The sequence below is a fragment of the Stegostoma tigrinum genome, chromosome 2 (genome assembly GCF_030684315.1).
Source record: "Stegostoma tigrinum isolate sSteTig4 chromosome 2, sSteTig4.hap1, whole genome shotgun sequence".
NCBI lineage: Eukaryota > Metazoa > Chordata > Chondrichthyes > Orectolobiformes > Stegostomatidae > Stegostoma > Stegostoma tigrinum.
Genome location: NC_081355.1, coordinates 109977353 through 109998593, shown reverse-complemented (window position 1 = coordinate 109998593; position 21241 = coordinate 109977353). Strand labels below are relative to the sequence as shown.

Here is a 21241-nt window from a genome sequence, read left to right as displayed (position 1 = left end):
AGTGGACAGCTTCAACACTACAGCTGGTGTGTGACCAGAACCCGTGCTGAGTTTGCACACTGGCTACTACTTCATGTGATGTGGCTCAATCGGGAACATATGTTGAGGACTTTGGCATCACCGCAAATTGGTACTCAGCCCTTTTAACTGTAAACAGGAAACTGCATGCTTCAGCCTGGTGTCTCATGTATATGACCCACTATTTATTGGGATAGTAATACTCATCGGAGACCTTTTTATTGCTTTTCAATGTTTAGATATATTTTATGTTTACAGCTTTTAATTAGTTCATACCTCATTCCAAGGAATTTCTTTAAAGTGAACTTGTTTAGTTCGCTAATGTTGTCCCACTTTTTTGTTCCTTAATGGAGGCCTGGATGGAAACAGCTTTGAAATAACAGCCTTTGTTACTGCTCCGTCATTTCTGGTGATTGATGTTCAAGATCTGCATGCTGAATGTATACAGTGTTCTTTATTCACGCAGACTACAGGATCAAATTGCTATCATTTTGTAATCTTTTAAATGCATAATAAGTGCTCTCTCAACACGAGTTCCACTGAAGTGTGTGGATTGAACATAAAAATGCCTCCAATGAAATGTGCCTTGTAGAATGCAGACTTATTCATTTAGCAGTTGTACTCTTCTACTTTCCTTGTCCACTCATCTCATAAACACCAGGGTAAAAACAGATAGTTTTAGTTACAGCTGTCATGTTGGATTATTAGAATGAGATTACTGAGACTTAAATTTTGAAGTTTTCTCACCAGTGAGGACTTTTTTAAAAAAAACATTAGTACTGCCATATAGTAGTGAATGACAGCAGTTTTCTCACTGTTACTGAAGTAGATGGCTTTCTAAATTGTAGATATCTTGCGTTAACAATTTTAAATCTAGAGGATAGGTCAAAACAAGTTGCAAATGTCTTTGTCATTAAATATACATATGTTTGTGACAGAATATTTCAGCATAGTCATTTTACAGTTTGTAGTATCTTGATCAGATTAAATTCCTGCAAAAAAAAATCAGATTGAAAATGATAGGAGTTGAGTGAACAGACAAAATAGTGCAAAAACCTGTATTTGAATATCCTATTGAATGACAGCATTGCTGGTAACTGAATATTAACTAACTTATCCTCTTTCCTGAACACCTAGACGTTAAAATATGAATGTAGACTAGAATAACTTCAGTGTCAGAGGTCTAATTTTTGTGATCTCCAGAAACAACATGGTAAAAAGAAATCAGTTATAATATTAAAATAGTGTGGTTCTATTTCAGTTGTGTACTTTGCTCCCAATGGAAATGTGGAATTTGAAACCATCCCAAAAGTCCTTGTGGTTGAATCCTGAAGATTGTGATGGCCTTAATGTAGTTTTGTATTTTTTGAACATAAATATAATCACACACATGTATGTTTTAAAACAATTACGTTTCTAATTGTGGGGATGAATATGGGATGGAAGACTCTCCTGTTTTAAAAAGAATTTCATTCTGAGGCATCTTTACTTAATATAAAGAACATAGCCTTCTGTTGTCCTAGAGTTATCACGATTTAACATGCGAGAAACAGGCAGCCCAAGGTGTGTAAACGAGAAGAGGCCTGGACAAGAGAACTCCTGGAGATTACGTGTGATGTGGTGATTGGTTGACCAGAAGAAAGCAAAGAGTAGGGGTCAATGGTTGTTTTTCTGCTTGGCAGTCAGTGGCTAGTGGTGTGCCTCAAGGATCAGTATTGGGACATCAGTTGTTTACAATTTACATGGATGATTTGGAGTTGGGGACTAAAATGTGGCGTGTCAAAATTTGCAGATGAGTGGTAGAACAAAGTGTGTAGAAGACTCAAAGTCTGCAGAGGGATATAGATAGTCTGTGTGAGTGGGCAAAGGTCTGGCCGATGGAGTACACTGTTGATATGTGTGAGGTCACCCGTTTTGGTAGGAATAACAGCAAAATGGAGAATGTTTTAAATGGTAAAAAATGGCAGCATGCTGCTATGCAGAGGGACTTGGGTGCCTGTGTGCATGAATCGCTGAAGGTGGGATTGCAGGTGTGGCAGGTAATTAAAAAGGCAGATAAAATTTTGTCTGCCATTGCTCGAGGGATGGAGATTAAAAACAGGGAGGCTATGCTGCAGCTGTATATGGTCTTGGTGAGGCTACACCTGGAATACTGTGTGCAGTTTTGGTCTCCTTACTTGAGAAGAGATATACTAGCACTGGAGGGGGTGCAGAGGAGATTCACTCGGTTGATTCCAGAGTTGAGAGGGTTGGATTATGAGGAGAGACTGAGTAGACTGGGATTATACTCATTGGAACTCAGAAGGATGAGGGGAGATCTTATCGAAACATACAAGATTATGAAGGGAATAGATAAAGTGCAGGCAGGGAGGTTGTTTCCGGTAACAGATGAAACTAGGACTAGAGGTCATTGCCTTAAAATAAAGAGAAGCAGATGTAGAACTGAGGTCAGGAGGAACTTCTTCACCCAAAGGCTTGTGAATCTGTGGAAGTCACTGCCCAGTGAAGCGGTTGAAGCTACCTCACTGAATATTTTTAAGGCAAGACCAGATAAAATTTTGAACGGTAAGGGAATTAAGGGTTATGGAGAGTGAGCGAGTAAGTGGAGCTGAACCTCAAAGTTCAGCTATGATCTTATTAAATGGCAGGGCAGGCTGGAGGGGCCAGATGGCTTACTCCTCCTGGTTCTTTATGTTCTTATGATGTTTTCTTATGTGATGGATGTGTTTTTATTAATTCAACATCTTGATCACAGTTGTTGTTTTCAGGATCTTTAGTGGGATTTGCAAGTAAGAAAATGTATCATAAAAAAAGACAATTGTAACAGCAGCTTTGTCAATGTGATTATCTTTAAGAGTGAAATGTGTTTATGTGCTGTGCTGAATGAATCGAATTCAGGCTACCTGAATGTTTTGTGACTATTTGAACATGCACTGGCTATTGTATTAAGAAAAATTACATAGAAACTGGACTTAGTTTCCCAGTATGAACTGTAGCTTCCTTCATGGTTGGTCTGAAGCATGAATATTACAAGGCCTCCAGTGAATATAATTGTGTTTTAAAAAAAACAGATCATGTGCTGTGAATGTACAAAGCACTCAATCTGGATTCTGTGTGCTCTCCCACATGCATTAACAAATGATAGATACTAAATTGACTTCATCAGCAACTGTTTCAAGGCAGTAATCTAATTTCTAATTCAGATGTTCCTAAATTGCTTTTCATTCTTAATTTCTGCTCTTTGAGGCCTGCTGGGTTACTGCCTTGTGTGTATATATGACTAGTCGTCTTATCTGTTTTCTGTGCATGCAAGAGCTGACAATTTGAAGTCTCCAGATTTGTTAAGACTATTGTTTCTGGAAGAGAATTTAATTGAGCTGGAACTCTATTTAAGATTCACACCTAGGTTTAAAACCTTTTGAATGAGATGTTCGAGTTGATGTTCTGAATATTTTATGTTCAGGTTGTCATAATTTTGTGGTTGTTTGGACACCATAGATGGTAGAATGAGAAACATTAAACCCAGTTTCCAGTCACTGACGTCAAAATTTAAAAATCTGTTTTGAAGGGAAGTTTCATCTAGTGGTTTAGTCTGAGTCACACTTATTCAGGGAATAGTATGGGGTGCGGAAGCTGCAAATCTCTTGAATCACTACACAGGCTGCTCCAAGCACAATGCTCATTGTTGTCAGGTCTTTGTACCAGTTATTGGTCATGATGCATTACGAGTCCCTTATCTCCTTTTTAGCCAATTCTGATGAGGAATCAAGTGTAGTTTAGATTTTATTTAATGGCTAATTGAATTGTTTCTTCATGCATTGCATCTTCATCACAGGCATTTTCACTGCCTGATTTTCTTGTTTTGCCACTCTCCAACAACCACCCACACTTTGAACTATTCAGTTCTGCCTAGCTAATTGTAAGCACTTGACTATGTTAAGTCATTTGATGTGTCCTCAAAACGTTTCTGCTGGGAATGTTCTGTCCTATCTCTCAACATTCCATAAGGGCAAGAAAACCTCAATTCGTAATATTGCTGATCGACCGGAAGTCAGATTTGAATTTCCTGACTCTGCTTTTTCTCATTCCACTTGATTTGTTATAGGCCAAGCTATATAGTGTATTGATAACTGGCCTGTTGCAGGTCACTCTGAATCATTGCTGTCAGCGGAATAAGCCCCGTTCAGTTTGCTTTGGCCGCAAGTGGAAAGAGATAATTTGGATTATGTTGATGGCTGTGTTACCAACTGTGTCCTTTTGGCAATTTATTCTGCTGTACTTTTGCATCTGCTCTGCTTTGAGCCCTCTCCACTCGTGATCACAAGCATACCCATATTTTTGTCCACATCCTCCGATTTGGGAAATCTAGTCTGCAGCTCTCACCAGTATGTTTCCCCACATACTGTCAACTCCCATTGGGAAGGCAAAAAGGAAATGAGAAAGAAACAGCAAAGTGCAGAGAAGCAAGCAGGAAATTTAGAAGGTATTTAGAGAGGAAAGCAACAGCTAGGGATTTGAATAGTATCGTGGGTCAGTAGGATTATTTCATAACAGTGAAAAGTAGACTTGGTGTAGTGGAAGATCTCCTGCTAAACTTAAAATTAACTGCAATCAGCAGTGAGTACAAAGAGTGCAGGGGGGAGAAAAAAGGAGGTACTATTGTGGAAAACTGAGAAGGGAACATCTGGCCCGTCAGGAATAAACGTATAGGCCAGATGGATTCCTCCTTACCAAACAAAACAACTCAGGAGAGCTGAAAGACGTGCAGTTAGACAGTTGGAATCCTGATGCACTGAAATCTGATTGCAGCTGCATCACACAGGGGACGGCCACCGATATCGGTTTCACAATGTAGTGATGAGGGATTTCAGAATGTTTTCAGTATAGCAATTGTTTCTGGAGAACAGACAGGACTGTTGCTCCTATGACAGACAGCTGAGAATGCCTAAAGCTATATGCATTAATATTAAATATCAACATCAACCGAACTTCTGTCTGTTTTCTAGCTTTTAAGATTAGGATTTGTTTAAATATGAAGCATCAATGTACTTGGAATTCTTTTAGGGTGGCACAGTGGCACAGTGTTTAGCACTGCTGCCTCACAGTGGACCTGGAGTTGATTCCGTCCTTGGGCGATTCTGTTTGCACATTCTCCCTGTGTCTGTGTGGGTTTCTGCGGGTGCTCCGGTTTCCTTCAACAGTCCAAAAAACGTGCAGGTTAGGTGGATTGGTCATGCTGAACTACCTGTAGCGTTTGGGGTGTGTGCAGGCTTGGTGGATTAGGCATGGGAATTGCAGGGTTACAGCGATACAGCAGGGGGTTGGGTCTGGCTCTGGGTAGGATATTTTTCAGAGGATCAGTGTGGACTTGGTGGGCTGAATAGCCTGCTTCCTCACGAGGGATTCACTGATTCTATGCATATTGCAGGAAACCTATTGTCTCCGGACCATCAATATTGATAAGTGTTTTGTTTCTGATCACCAATGCAATGCTGCTGTAGTCGCAAGCAATATTTATTGCCGACACGAGTATGAGTGACTGAGAACACTGGCATAGATGTTTCTGTTCAGCAAAGTTGTAAATCTAATCAACACAATTAGATTGGCGGATGTCCACAACACTGAACTGGCTCCCATTTTATGCATTGTTTGTGTTTCAAAGACACAGAGCAATACGTTTTTTTGTGTATATTGACTTTCTATTACATTTGTCCTTGTTTAATGTCTACAGTGGGATTTTCTTCCATTTTTAGTTTCTTTTCTTATCCATTTCCTTTACTTTAAAGAATTAATGATGCTGCAATAATGCTTGAAGGCCATGTCTCGAGTTTTTGTCTCATGGGCAGTCTTCCAGTAACCCTGAGCATTATGGTTTAGGATTTTTTTCTTTTGCTGTGGTGGCATTTGAATCAAATGATTTGAAAAGGCTTCAAATTTTTTTCAAGTTAAAGGGAAACTTTTCACAGATACTCTTCTGACAGAAAATAATCACAACTAATACAATCTCTGGTTTTGAGTTTGAACATACACTCTTACCACCCGTGTATTAAGATGGAAGAATTTGTACGGGTAGGCCATAGTGCAATCCAACGGTGTCATCCACTGACACTGGATGAGCAATTCCAGAACCTCTGGATAAAATTCTGAGAACATGGATTCAAATCCCATCATGGCAGATGGTGAAATTTGTATTTAATAAAAATTTTGAATAAAAAGCTAGCCAAAACCAAGGCAACTATTAACCACTGGTTCACTTGCATCTTTGCGTGAAGGAAATCTGCCATCCCTACATGGCCTGGCCTACATGGGACACCAGACCCACAGCAATACAGTTGACTCTTAACTGCCTTTGGCAATTAGGTATGGGCAATAAATGCTAATAAATGGCCAGATTTACTGAAATCTATAAACAAATTAAAAAGTCTTAGAATTAGTCCCATCCTTTTTCTAATTTTTGGAGATTTGTGGGCTTGAATGATCTTGTGTCCACTGAGATGATGTTTCTTCTTGATCTTCCTTTTTGTTTTTTTAGTCTTTACTTATTTTTCTCCTTGAATTGTTTTCTCTCCCTCTTGTTCCATCTGCTGTTTTTTTTTCCCACTTGTCACTGTTTTCTCCTTGTGTCTTTTACATTTGTTCTGGGACATTTGCTGTCCAGTCTCCTCTTCAGACTTGCTGTATGTCCATTTTTCTGCTGTTTGCCTATTTCTCTCTTGTGAAGCATTAGGAGCCGCTGTATGGGGAACCTAGAACAGCGTTTTGAGGCCTTTCACAGTTGCCAGTCCACTTAACTTGTTGAACTTAGAATGATGATTTTGAGATTCGAAACACATCGATACCGCAAGAGTCACAGAATCTCGGGTGGTTGCATTAAGTAATTTAGCATGTTAATCCTAACCTGTAAGATCAACATGATCTTGTGCTTTGTGATTGTCAAAGTGTTATTGAATAGTAGTGTTATGCTACGTCAAGTTGATCAACCTAACATGCATGATTTAACATCATTCTTAAATATTAACAATTGAAACCAAATCCTTAGATGCTTGTTCAGAACAGGGCCTGCAGCTTAGTTGTTTTCTAATTTGCTGGAATGCTAATGCTCTGATGGACTACTTCCTTGATCATTAACATGTTAGATCAGTGTTCTGAAAGAGAAATTGAAGCCAGTTACACCACGGCAGCCTATTGTATAAATTATAAATACTGCATACTGAAAGAGACTCGGGAGGATTGTTAAGGTTTTGGAAGGCACGTTGCTTCCGTCTCGCATGAAGTTGAGCCCATTCTTCAACATAATGGAATGGCCAGTACGTGAGCTAAAAACAATATCAAGATGTTGTAGCACATCAGTTTTCACTTACTGAATGGACTATTTTTCTTTTTCCCACACAGATATGTGTCGCAAAGATGTCCACACACAATTCCCAGGCCGTCGATTCAGTCATCAAACCACTGGACACCATCCCTGAGGACAGAAAAGTCAGAGTGCAAAGAACACAGAGCAGTTTTGATCCATTTGACAAACCAACAAGCCAAGTGAAGAGGGTTCACTCTGAGAACAATGCTTGCATAAACACAAAGTGCTCGTCTAGTGGTAAAGAGTCTCCAAAACTGAGACGACACTCCAGTCCCAGTTCTGTAAGTTATCGTTACTTGAACATTGCATCTTTTTATTAATAAACATTTTAATTTGTTGCCTTTTTATTATTGTGTCACATTCTCACAAATGGATTATCAGTACACAAAATGCTTAAACTGTGCAGCAGGCCTGTTAAGAGTTGTGAAGAGAAATTATGCTGACATTTTCAGGCCTGTGACCTGTCTTCAGGGAAAATGTCTTGCTTTGTAATGGGTGAATTTTCCCAGACCTTCAACAGCTTGAAAGACTGGTGGAAGTGGTTGGGGTCTGGGTGTGGGATATGCTCAGGGTCTTGGGTGACAGCCTGTTGTCATCTTACTACCAAAGAAGAGACTCTTGCCACGTCCAAGAATATTTTACTCATTTTAGGAGAGCATGCTGCTACATGGAACGCAGCCAAGGGAAGGCTTAGTTGTCTCCCAGTGGGTTCAGCAGCTCAGTGGTGTGCTAGTGACAGATGGTGAGGTCGAGGCTTTACAGGTATTCCTAGCCCATGGATGGAAAGTTGAAAGAGATTGGAACTAGTCTTTTGGTTTGTCAATTGTAGAGTAGATAGTAGAGCATTCTGACCATTTTAAGTTGTGACTACAATAGTGCTGACTTAAGCATTTCAGCAGTTTGTTTGGAGGTTCTGAGTTCTGCAGGTTAATTGAAAGGAGTTATCCTGTTTCATATTCAATTGTGGCTCCTGACTGGTGATTTGTTTCCTGCAATCTGATGGAGACTTTGTATTCTTTTCTTTTTTTAACCTTTTGGGTGCATTGTTGTCTGAGATTGTCCTTCAGCAGTAACCTTCACAGCACACATTCTAAACCAGTAGCGCCAGAACTCCAGATTAGTGTACTCTCACACTGTAAAGGTGCAGTTGGTTTTTAATCTCCTTTTCTGTGTATCTGGCAGGAGAAAAAACACAGACATACCTTTTGCCTTGGATTACGTCCACAATCTGCACATGTAACTCTCAGCTAATAGTGTTTGTGTTGTATCTCTTCCTTTTTTATTTTGAAGTGACTCTCTAAAATTCCTTCACACCCTTCCAGGTGTCCTTCTCAGTGTTTGCTGAAGTTAAGCATGCAGACAAAGCAGGCAGTGAAGAAATGGTTTTTTGGCTTTCATAGTGAGAAGATTTAAGTACAGGAGCAGGATGTCTTAATATGGTTGTACAGGGCCTTGGTGAGACAACACCTGGAGTATTATGTGCAGGTTTGGCCTCCTTATCTGAGGAAAAAATATCTGGCTATGGAGCAAATGCACTAAAAGTTTGATAAACTGATTCCTGGGTTGGCAGGACTGACACATGAAGGGAGGCTGAATTGGTTAAGATTATACTCACTGAAGTGGAGAAGAATGAGGGGCATCTCATATAGAACATAGAAAAGTACAGCACAGTACAGGCCCTTCGGCCCACGATGTTGTTCCGTGGAATAATCCTAATACCATTTTACCCAGACCCACCCTATCCCTGCAACTAAAGCAGAAACCCAAAATGAAACATCATAATGAATGAATGTAACATAGATTGATGTAAAATTGTCTCCACATGATTAAAATGCAATTGTCTACACCTGACATCTTACTTGGGAAATGGCACATGTTAGTTCTCGACACATCAATACACATTGTAGAAGGATTTTGTACAAAGATGATACCAAGAATTGCTGATACAAGGAGAGAGTACCTAATGTGAATAAAGGCAAAACTTGGAAAATGGCTGAAGGCAATACCAAGGCATAGGGAAGAGCACAGAAAATCAAATCTACGCAAGTTACTAAGTGCTGGCAAATTTGCAATAATATTTAAAATTTCAAATAGCCACCAAATCTTTTTTATTTCATGGTGTGTTCATTATATTAAAATGAATGAAATGTAAACCTCCCATTGTATTTGGAAAGATAGAACAATTTAACGTCAATACTTTGGTAACATATCCCTCCTCTCTTTCATTAATTCCTTTCTGGGATATGATTTCATGAGGTGCACTTCATCCCTCAAGTGGTCATTATTTGTGGGTGAGCCTTCCTATTGAGTATCAGTTACTTATTTGATTTGCAAGGACTTTCACAGCAAAACCCATTCTTATCTTCAATTAAAATCTACACATTCACTTCTAGCAAGGGGCACTGGATAGCATTCGGGAGAAGGGATCCCATTTTGGGGATTTCTGCTCCACCTGAATCTAGAATACCGAGGTAGGGCAATACAATCTCATGACAGGACAAGGCCAGCTAAATGCAGGAAGGTTTTTACTGATGGCAGGGGTGTCTACAGCCAGAGGTCATAGTTTAAGGGTACAAGGTAGGCCATTTAAGACTGAGATATGGCGACATTTCTTCACCCAGAGAGTGTGCGCCTGTGGGGTAAACTTCCACCGAAAGCAGTTGTGGACAAAATATTGAATGTTTTCAAGAAGGAGGTGGATATCGTTCTTTAGGTCTAAAGGCATAAAATGGCATGGGGAGAAAATGGGAATAAGGTACTGAGCAGAATGATTAGCCATGATCCTATTGAATGGCAGAGCAGGCTTGAGAGGTCAAATGGCCTACTCCTGTTCCTATTTTCTTATTTCTATGTTTCAAAATTTGAGTGCAGTCCACTCAGGAATTTCCAAGCCAGTGACTGCATCACATTCTTGGCCACTTGTAGCTTGGACGTCTCAGTCTCATGAACAAACCAACTTACCTTAAAGTGCACTGTCCAGAAGACATTTTGGCTAAGATCTGGTGTTGTGACAGTAAGCAGAGTTCAACCCAACAATTGCATAATGATCAATTTTTAGTGAGATTTTATAATGCAGTTTTTCCAAGTAACTCATTATGTTTGCTGGTAATATTCAGTTACTCAAAGAGTTAAATAAATGTAAAACTGTTTCACTTTAATGTTGCCCACAATAACAACAATGCCACATAATACACTCCTGGGCTGTTCTGAGCCAAGGATGTTGAGTTTGGATTAATAATAAACTTGCCATCTCATTTAATGTTGCTTGGATTATCTGTATCATTTTAAAGGAGGAGAGCTGCAGCAAACCAATAAAGAAACCAAAGTAGTTTGACATTTTATTATAGCATGAAGGACAGTTGGTGTGAAGGTACATTGGAAAAACGTGTCATTTTAATAAATCCCTATTTACAAATAAGGTTTCATCTCATTTGATCTTTGACGCGTGTGTGTCCTTATAAATTTTATTTCTGTTTCAATGATAATTCTTGCGCAAGATCTTGGTTAGAAATTATTAGTGTACTGGGTTAACTTTTGATTCTTAAGATAGTCAGAAATATTGAGGATGTGTGAAGAAAGTAAAAGAACTCTAATCGTCTGTATAAAGTACCTTATTCCTACAGGCTGGGTCATTAGAGCAGGTGTACTTGGAGAAAGAGTGAACCAAGGGGCGATTTGATTGAAGTTTATAAAATATCATTGTATTGTGTCTATAAAGATGCGTCATTTAAACTGGGTAGATTGGTGTGAACTAGGAATTGCATCTCAAGTTATGTATGGACAAAATAAGGTTAAATACAAGATGGTAGATCTTTTTTTCTCCTGAGTTCAATCTTTGAAATGACTTAGTAATGGCCAATTGGCAGTTCTTTTGAGAAATAGACTTGTCTCTCGCTGTCAGAGATTGTCATATGAGGGGCAGCTAAATAAATCTTAGACTTGTGTTCTTCTGGATTAGTTTTGATTGATAAAGAGTTTGGATGAAAATTGCCCAGTGTCTCCTCCCACTACCCCACAAGTGGCTGCAATTTTTCTTTCTCTTCAAGCCTCCTAAAAAAAAAATACGACACCAGTTGTATCGATGACTGACCAACCTCTGCACAGGTTCGTTGGTATTTTTCTATCCATCAGTTCTCTACGTTCCTCTGATGTAGTGTGAAATATTTTTTCTACACTTTCAATTGACATTATTTGTAAATCATTGAAATCACAAGCACAAGCCTGTTCAATTTTAATTGGCTTAAGGCTTCCTTAACTTCCTGCTTGAACATAATTTTCAGCCCTCGTTCATACACTGTTGGTCATTGATTCTCAAAATGCTTCACGTTATCTCCTCCTGTGATGCCTTTTTCAGCTTCCAGCATTTGACTATGTTGAGAGATAATGGGAACTGCAGATACTGGAGAATCCGAGATAACGAAGTTTGGAGATGGATGAACACAGCAGACGAAGCAGCATCTTAGGAGCACAAAAGCTGACGTTTTGTGCCTAGACCCTTCATCAGAAAAGGGGGATGGGGAGAGGGTTCTGAAATAAAGAGGGAGAGTGGGGTAGGTGGATTGAAGATAGAGGAGAAGATAGGTGGAGAGGAGACAGACAAGTTAAAGAGCCAGTAGAGGTGAGTGTAGGTGGGGAGGTAGGGATAGGTCAGTCCGGGGAGGACAGAGCGGTCAAGGGGGCAGGATGAGGTTAGTAGGTAGGAAATGGAGGTGCAGCTTGGGGTGAGAGGACGGGATAGGTGAGAGGAAGAACAGGTTAGGGAGGTGGGGCAAGCTGGGCTGGTTTTGGGATGCAGTTGGGGGAGGTGAGATTTTGAAGCTTGTGAAATCCACATTGTTACCATTGGGCTGCAGGGTTCCCAAGCGGAATGAGTTGCTGTTCCTGCAACCTTCGGGTGGCATTGTTGTGGCAGTGCAGGAGGCCCAGGATGGGCATGTCGTCTAAGGAATGGGAGGCCGAATTGAAATGGTTTGTGACTGGGAGGTGTAGCTGTTTATTGTGAACTGAGCGTAGGTGTTCTGCAAAGTAGTCCCCAAGCCTCTGCTTGATTTCCCCGATGTAGAGGAAGCCACAGTGGATACAGTACCGCTTTGCAGAACACCTACGCTTGGTTCGCAATAAACAACTGCACCTCCAGTCGTGAACCATTTCAATTCCGCCTCCCGTTCCTTAGACGACATGCCCATCCTGGGCCGCCTCCAGTGCCACAATGATGCCACCTGAAGGTTGCAGGAACAGCAACTCATATCCTGCTTTGGGAACCCTGCAGCCCAATGGTACCAATGTGGACTTCACCAGCTTCAAAACCTCCCTCCCCCCACTGCATCCCAAAGCCAGCCCAGCTTGTCCCCACCTCCCTAACCTGTTCTTCCTCTCAGCTATCTCCCTTCCACCTCAAGCCGCACCTCCATTTCCTACCTACTAACCTCATCCCGCCTCCTTGACCTGTCCGTCCTCCCCGGACTGACCTATCCCCTCTCTACCTCCCCACCCATACTCTCCTCTCCAACTATCTTCTCTATCCATCTTTGGCCCACCTTCCCCTCTCTCCCTATTTTATTTCAAAACCCTCTCCCCATCCCCCTTTATCTGATGAAGGTTCTAGGCCGAAAACGTCAGCTTTTGTGCTCCTAAGATGCTGCTTGACCTGCTGTGTTCATCCAGCTCCACACTTTATCTTTGACTATGTTAAAATTATTTCACTGCTTTTTATCTTAGTTACTTCACATTTTATACAAAAAATACATTGTAGAAAGAAGAATCAAAGTGTAGCCCGTGGAAGTCTAGCTTGGATGTCGGATTCATTTCAAAGCTGGCATGTTGCATTATGATCTTTGGCTTTCCTCCTTGGATTTAACAAATTTGGAAAAAGTGCAGAATATCCTTGCCAAAATGAAGCTGTTAATGCTGGATTGTTTTAAGATTAATTATAGATTCAGTCTACAAACGTATCTGTTCTAACTGGGTGAGGAAGTGAGGACTGGTTTACTTTTTCCCCAATACTCCCGTGGAAGTAGCATCTTTCCCACAGTAACAAGATCAAAACTGCACAGCATAGTCTTTGTGGTCTAACCAAGATCCTACACCAGTGATAACCTCACTAATCATTACTCGCCTTGTAAAGGCTACCATTCCTGAGCCTTCCCAATAGCTTGCTGCACCTGCATGTTAGCCTTCAGAGATTTACTGACAAGGCATCAAGTCTCTCAGCACCTAAACTTTCCAGCCAGTCTCCACTTAAGTAGTACTCTGGTCAGAGCTCATACTTTTTCATTTTATATTGTAACCTCCATGTTTTTACTCATCCAGTAAACCTGGACAGATCCTTAGAGATAATGGGAACTGCAGATGCCGGAGAATCCAAGATAATAAAGTGTGAAACTGGATGAACACAGCAGGCCAAGCAGCATCTCAGGAGCACAAGAGCTGACGTTTTGGGCCTAGACCCTTCATCAGAGACTCGTCAGCTCTTGTGCTCCTGAGATGCTGCTTGGCCTGCTGTGTTCATCCAGCTGGACAGATCCTTAACTTGGTATCATCTGCAAATTTGGAAATATAGTTTGGTTCCCCATCCAAGTCATTTGATCATTTTTTCCTGGATTCAGTGTTTCGGAAATTGAACCATTTCCTTTTCACAGAAAGTCTGTTGTCTACTGTGATGATGTAGACACTTTTGCAACAAGATAGGATTCAGAATTTGATAAAACAACATGGAAAGACACTCCCTCTCGCAGTATGTATTTTCTGCCCAGAAAGCAATTCCAGCATGTATACAACAGTTTAGATTGCACAACCATTCTACACCTGTAACATATTCCAAAAATATAGGGTGGGCTCTTAGCCTGCATTGTTTTACCACAGTCAGTATCCTAGATGTTCACTCCTTTTTGATCAACCTTCTGATTTCGTGAGGTACAGAGGAGCTGTTCACATGCCAAGAGGTTCTATTTCTTTTCATTTACATTTGAGTCATGGGGAAAGCTACAGCACAGAAAGAGGCCATTCAGCCCATTGTGCTTGCATGGCTTAAAAAAAAACCATCCAATCCCCACTTACCAGCACCTGTTCTGTCGCCCTGTAGGTTACAACATTTCAGGCCCAGATCCAGGTTCCTCTTAAATGAATTGAGGATCTCCACCTCAACGATCTGCTGAGCAGCAAATTCCAGGCACCTACCACCTTCTGGGCGAGAGAACCTTTTTCTCATGTTCCCTGTAATCGTTGTACTGATCACCTTAAATCTCTCCCCTCAGGTAACTGAACCATTCAGGGAGACCAGTACTCTAACCTGTCACGCTAACCAATCCCCTCTTTCCTTTTTGAATTCTGGATCAGTCTGCTTCCTCCATTCGAAGGAAAGCTACTATAGCTTATCCAATCTTTCATTTGAAGTATTGTATTTCCATGGAATGATTGTAACTTCACATAGTAGATACTTCAAATCAGTCTCATTTTTCCGTGAAAGCATCTGTTATTTAAAATTTGTGTATGTGTTATTTGACCAGTTTTTGAAATTGCGCAATTATACCCCATATAGCACATCTTTATAACACATTTATACATTTCTTTTTAACAAGCAGTTTGTGATGGGGTTCAAAAATATGAAATATTTTAGAAATTTTTAAACTCAGCACAGATGTTTGAATTTAGTGAGTGCCTTTTAATTTTAGTTGTAGTGAAGATGTTAACAAATTGTCATGTCAGAACACATAATAAGACCTTTCATTTCCAAAATCTCTCAGCCCCTGTCATTGTATAATTTGTATTTGTGCCTCTAATTACTTTAAATCTATCTGATCCATGAAATTAGCTGTGACAGAAGAACCTTTTTTCAACATAAATGTATGATAGTGTAACACAAGCTATCTATTAAAAGAAAATGACTATTTAGAATTGAATTCTAACATGCGTTTTGTTAAGAATTAACATTGATCATCTTGATTAAAATTTACTACATAGCAGTTAATTTACTAAATGTGATGACATAGAACTAGGGAAAATAAAATGTTAAGTGCAAATATGATAGTGAATAAGAAACACAAGTTCCTAAACAATACGGCACTGACAATAACTTACACTTCAGGTGTCAATGTGTCAATTAAATAAATTTAAGCCAACGTTTTGTTGGCTTGTCCTTCTTAATTAGTGATCTAGACATGACTTTTTAGGTGCTCAAATTTTGTTTTGCAAAAACCCTAGCTTTGAAATGAATAATCGAAGTGAATTCCTGTTTTAATTATTTTTCCCCCTTCTGGTCAGTATTGTAAATGTATTTTTTTAAAAAAGTCCTTCTCCACATTTCAAATGTAAGAATTAACTTGACATTCTAAGCTGACAGCAGGTGAGACTTTGTGCTTTTCCAAAGCAATCATTATGCATAGTGCTGTACTTCTAAAAATGATAAATCTCTCCAATCTAACTAACCACCATCTGCTTGCTTACCATAACCAGCAACAAAATGTAGGCCCTTAAGATAGTATCATTCAAAATCTTTATGAACTACATCACAGAGATCAATTAGTAATAAAAATTCCATACGCTCTCATTTTCTGGCTCTTGCATTGAGGAGAGTCACATTTCAGATATAAATAAATTTGTCGCAATAACCCCAAAATTGGATTGTTTAAAACTTCTAAAAAGAAACAGATAATGGCACATGATGTGTCCTTGTAGTTAAACAATAACTAATTAATTTACAAAATTTCTTAAAATAGAAAGCTAACCATCCAACCCCTCAAGTATTTACTGGAAAATAGGTTGGCAAACATTTTGCCCTCAGTTAGCAGTGTATAGTGTAGTTTCTTCCTTAATTTGCAGTATGATAACATTAAGTATTTGCAATGACTCACCTATTGTCCACAAAATTGTCCAGTTGCTGTCAAGAATTTACTGTATTTTCTGCAGCCTAATTGGATCAGGTCTGGAGTTTGCGGTTTGTTAGCCAATTAGGGTGTTTGATGGGTAAAAATACCAAGTTGGGCACTGAGTTTTATTTTCTAAAAAGCAAGTCAAAAAAGAATGTGAACAGATATACATAGAATTATTGACACTACTTAATACATTTGAATGCATGCATTGAACTGCATAATTGACTTAATATTGAATATAAAAATAAGTTACAATCTGTACAATAATGCTATTTGTTTCCTCCTCTTGAATCTGAAGCCCTGAAAATCTATCATAATAAATTGTGCATTTTTTATAATAAAACATGTTCTCCGAATTACTGAGAGCTTAGCCCACTTCCCAATTGCAAATGATCACGTGAAAATTTTCTGCTTTGGTATTCAGGAAGTTTGGTATTCTATGAAAAGTGGCTGTGAATATAAATGTACTAGCTCTCCAGCAAAAAGACAGGTTTTGGCTCAGACAGGCCACAGATCAGCAATGGAGGTATTGCCATGGGGTTCTTTGTATTGGCAGGACTTTGAGGAACATATAGTGCTTGCAAACAGGCATAGAACATAATGTGCAGGAGATGATGGCTGCTGAGGTTTTAACCAAGCTCTCCAACTTCATGATAGCAAAAGACTTAGTGAAGTGATCACAGATAGGGGACCCAAGATGAGATCAAGGCAGGAGTAGGGCCAAATGCTGTCTGAACCTCTTCTGAGAAATGTGCAATCACTCAATTAGGCTTGCAGCCCATAGTTGTTGCCATTATTAATGGCTACCCATGTAATTGAAAGATTGTAGTAGGCTTCCAATTAGGACTACATTCACTTAATAATGAAAACTACACAGGAGTGATTCAAAAACAATGCTTTCCAAAAGTAAAAAGCAGTAATTAGCAACAGTGTCAACTGCAGAAAACAAAACCACGAATGTGATATTTGTGGGTAGAAGGATGTGGCCAATCCCCCCTCCTTGACTAGATCAGAGGCAGTTTTGATTCCCAGCAACAGAGGCATAACCACTTCTGAGCATTAACAAGAAGACGCTCTTGTCTTTTAAAGAGCTGTAATTTAGTGTGTGATGTCAATTTGGCAGAAGTTGTATCAATGAGCTAAACATTGTTCCAAAGGCTGGGAGACACAAATAACACGCATCTGTGCCCTTTGAGACCTATTCTTCCAATTCCTACCCAAGACTGTACTACAACATGAGATTTTTTTAGAGATCCATGTGCTCATTTAACATTGACCCTGTTCACCCATGTACCACTCAAGAAACCATTGACCTTTGCACTGCAGTGCTCTATATTATGATAATCTAGATCTGCCACCATCTTATGCTAGGATATCTTCATGACCTCTGCCTTTCTTCATGCTAGGTAGGACCCTAACCAATGGTGATTGCTCCCTCCCAGGTTTCCTTTTGACTCAACTTCTCCTGGGGCTCCTTTATGGTCAAATCAGTAACTCTCGCCACCTACCCTGATCCTATCTGCCAACAACTTCTCATGTCTCCTCCTGGCTCTTCTGAGCTCTCTCTTTAGGTCTTTCCTGGCTACCTTGTAACCTTCAAGCGCCCTAACTGAGCCTTCACATCGCTTCCTAACATAAGCCTCCTTCTTCCTCTTGACCAGAGATTCCACTTCCTTCGTAAACCACGGCTCCCGCGCTCTACAGCTTCCTCCCTGCCTGACAAGTATATACTTATCTAGGACACACAGGAGCTTTTCCTTGAGTAGCCTCCACATTTCTAATGTGCCCATCCCCTGCAGTTTCCTTCCCCATCCTATGCTCCCTAATCTCGCCTAATCTCATCGTAATTGCCTTTTCCCCCAGCTATAACTCTTGCCCAGTGGTACCTGTCCTTTTCCATCACTGGAGTAAACATAACAACAGAATTGTGATCGCTATCACCAAAGTGCTCACCTACCTCCAAATCTAACACCTGGCTGGGCTCATTACCCAGTACCAAATCTAATGTGGCTTCGCCCCTTGTTGGCCTGTCTACATACTGTGTCAGGAAGCCCTCCTGCACACACTGGACAAAAACTGACCCATCTATAGTACTCGAACTATAGTGTTCCCAGTCAATATTTGGAAAGTTGAAGTCCCCCATGACAACAACCCTGTCTGTCTCACTCCTATCGAGAATATTCTTCGCCATCCTTTCCTCTACATATCTGGAACTATTCGGAGGTCTATAGAAAACTCCCAACAGGGTGACCTCTCCTTTCCTGTTTCTAACCTCAGCCCATACTACCTCAGTTGACGAGTCCCAAAACATCCTTTCTGCAACTGTAATACTGTCCTTGACCAACAATGCCACACCTCCCCCTCTTTTACCATCTTCTCTGTCCTTACTGAAACATCTAAATCATGGAACCTGCACCAACCGTTCCTGTCCCTGCTCTATCCACCTCTCCGAAATGGCCACAACATCGAAGTCCCAGGTACCAACCCATGCTGCAAGTTCACCCACCTTATTCCGGACACTCCTGGCGTTGAAGTAGACACACTTCAAGCCAACTTCTTGCTTGCCGGTGCCACCTTGTATCCCTGAAACTTTATTTCGGACCTCCCTACTCTCAACCTTTTCTGTACTCTAACTACAATTTTGGTTCCTGTCCCCCTGCTGAATCAGTTTTAACCCACCAAATAGCCTTAGCAAATTTCCCCCCCCCAGGATATTGGTACCCTTCTGGTTCAGGTGAAGACCATCCTGCTTGTAGAGGTCCCACCTACCCCAGAAAGAGCCCCAATTATCCAAGAATCCAAAACCCTCCCTCCTGCACCATCCCTGTAGCCACGTGTTCAACTCCTCTCTCTCCCTATTTCTCGCCTCACTAGCACGTGGCACGGGCAACAAACCAGAGACGGCAACTCTGTTCATCCTAGCTCTAAGCTTGTATCCTAGCTCCCTGAATTTCTGCCTTAAATCCCCATCTCTCTTCCTCCTTATGTCGTTGGTGCCTATGTGGACCACGACTTGGGGCTGCTCCCCCTCCCCCTTAAGGATCCCTATTATTACTTGACTGTTAATCCAGAGACCCAGATAACAACTTCCTGCAACTCAGGTTTGAGTCCTGCCGTGGCAGATGGTGGAATTTGAATTCAAAAGAAAATCTGGAATTAAGAATCTAACGATAACCATGACTCCATTGTTGTCAAAACCCTTCTGGCTCACTAATGCCCGTTAGGGAAGAAAACTGCCATCCTTACCTGGTCTGGCCTACATGTGACTCTAGATCCACAGCAATGTGGTTGACTCCGAACTGACCTCTGGGCAATTAGGGATGGACAATAAATGCTTAACCAGCAACGCCCTCATCCTGTTCACGATCAAACCAAACACTGAAAGTTTCAGCAAAAACAAAACTTGGTTACAGAATCTCTGATTTGTTACAGCACAAAAGGCCATTCTCCTGAGCAGCTCTCTTAATGCTTTGTGCCTTGGCCTCTCCCCCAGCACCCGCCCATATGCTTGCACATCCTTTTTCAAGTGACTATCTAATTCACTTTCAATTGTCTCAAGTGAAACTGCCTCCACCCCACATTTAGTTTACTTAAGGTCCTAACCACTCACTGTGTGGAAACGTTTTCCGTGTACCACTTTGCTTTCACAAATGAGTTGATCCTTTCACAAATTAGAACATTTTCTTCTTGTTTCTTCAATCCAAGTCCGTCATGGGAGCAACTTTTAAATGTCTGATCAAGAGAACCCATGTCCATTTCCCTTAGGAAAGGTTCAAGATGATTTCATTAAAGGTCTTCTTGACCATCATTAAGAGTCTTGCAGAAGATTTGAAAGCCCATGGGTATATTTAACTTGATTTAAAAGAATCAAAAGCAACATGAGGAAAATCTTCCTTGCACATTGTGTGATCACAGTCTGGAGTGCACTGCTAGAAAAGGTGGTGGAAATAGATTCTGTTAAGGGATTCTGAGCACCTATTTAAAAGTAAATGAACAAGTAGATATGGGCGAAAGGTTGATTATTACAAATGAAATCTTTCCTTCAAAGAACTGGTGCAGCCTCAATGGAATGTAACCTTGTTATGAAATTACAACTCCAAAGTGGCTTATGTTTTGATTTAAATTGCCATGGCAGGATATTGCCACTCTGAATTGACCAGTTTTGTAACAATTGCCCTAGCATTGGATTAGCTTATGATCTTAGTTTGTCTGAAATTAACTTTCTTTTAGTGTTTTCCTCATTTCCTGATGCTGTATTATCAGTGGCAAGTCTTCAAGCTGCTTCTGCCTTTTTCCCCTTGGTACTCATGCAGTCAACCTCTTCATTCCACTGCTTTTCTGACCTTTATCCTCTGGCTGAAAGCAAAACCAGAACATCCACCTAATTCCCCTCTTATTGCTTGACATCTGCTCTCTCATGAAGCTTGTTGAAATATTTTATTACTTCAATAAAACTGCAAGTAGTTTTTGGCTGGTTGCTGAATTGTGGAGCTCAATGGGATCTACAATGAACAGAATAACGTAATTACAGTGGTGCTGCTCACAAAAGCACTGACAAGTAGCTTTGTGGAGCATGGAAACGAGAGTTTGAAGCCACTATGTTCTCATCAGTGTTCTGAGCTGCCATACGTTATTGGGAAAAAATTTTGAGCTGTGACAACAAGCTGCCAAAAAAGCCAGTCTCTCCACAGTTTGTCTCCTCTTGTGATCTTAATGTTTCTTCTGAACTTTACTTACTGTTGGGCTTGCCTCTTGTTAGTATATTTCAAACTTCTGGTGTAGCTACAGTTGCTTTCAGGAGGGTAGGAGCGTGTGCATGCTATGTCTACTGCTTCGTGATGCATTCAATTAAATTCTTCAGTGAAATATTGAGATTGAAAAGCAATTTGCATTTGTTGGACTCTCCACAGTGAAAATAGGCACACCACCTCATTTAGCAGAGCAAGGGACTCCCAAGTTATATAAACACTTCTTTAATACTTCCAGATTGCTTTATTTC

At 40.5% G+C, this 21241-nt stretch overlaps 1 protein-coding gene across 12 annotated transcripts in view; it reads left to right on the top strand.

Annotated features, from left to right (window-relative positions):
* Positions 1-21241, top strand: part of cdk14 (cyclin dependent kinase 14) — a 592120-nt gene that overhangs the window by 144288 nt on the left and 426591 nt on the right. For 11 of the 12 annotated variants that reach the window (XM_048521834.2, XM_048521892.2, XM_059638483.1 and 8 more), the window contains one exon: positions 7411-7656. In XM_048521834.2, coding sequence (XP_048377791.1) covers positions 7411-7656 — 246 coding nt within the window. Of the gene's footprint in view, positions 1-7250; positions 7326-7410; positions 7657-21241 lie in introns of those variants that run through there. The other variant, XM_048521853.2, reaches the window with a different exon arrangement.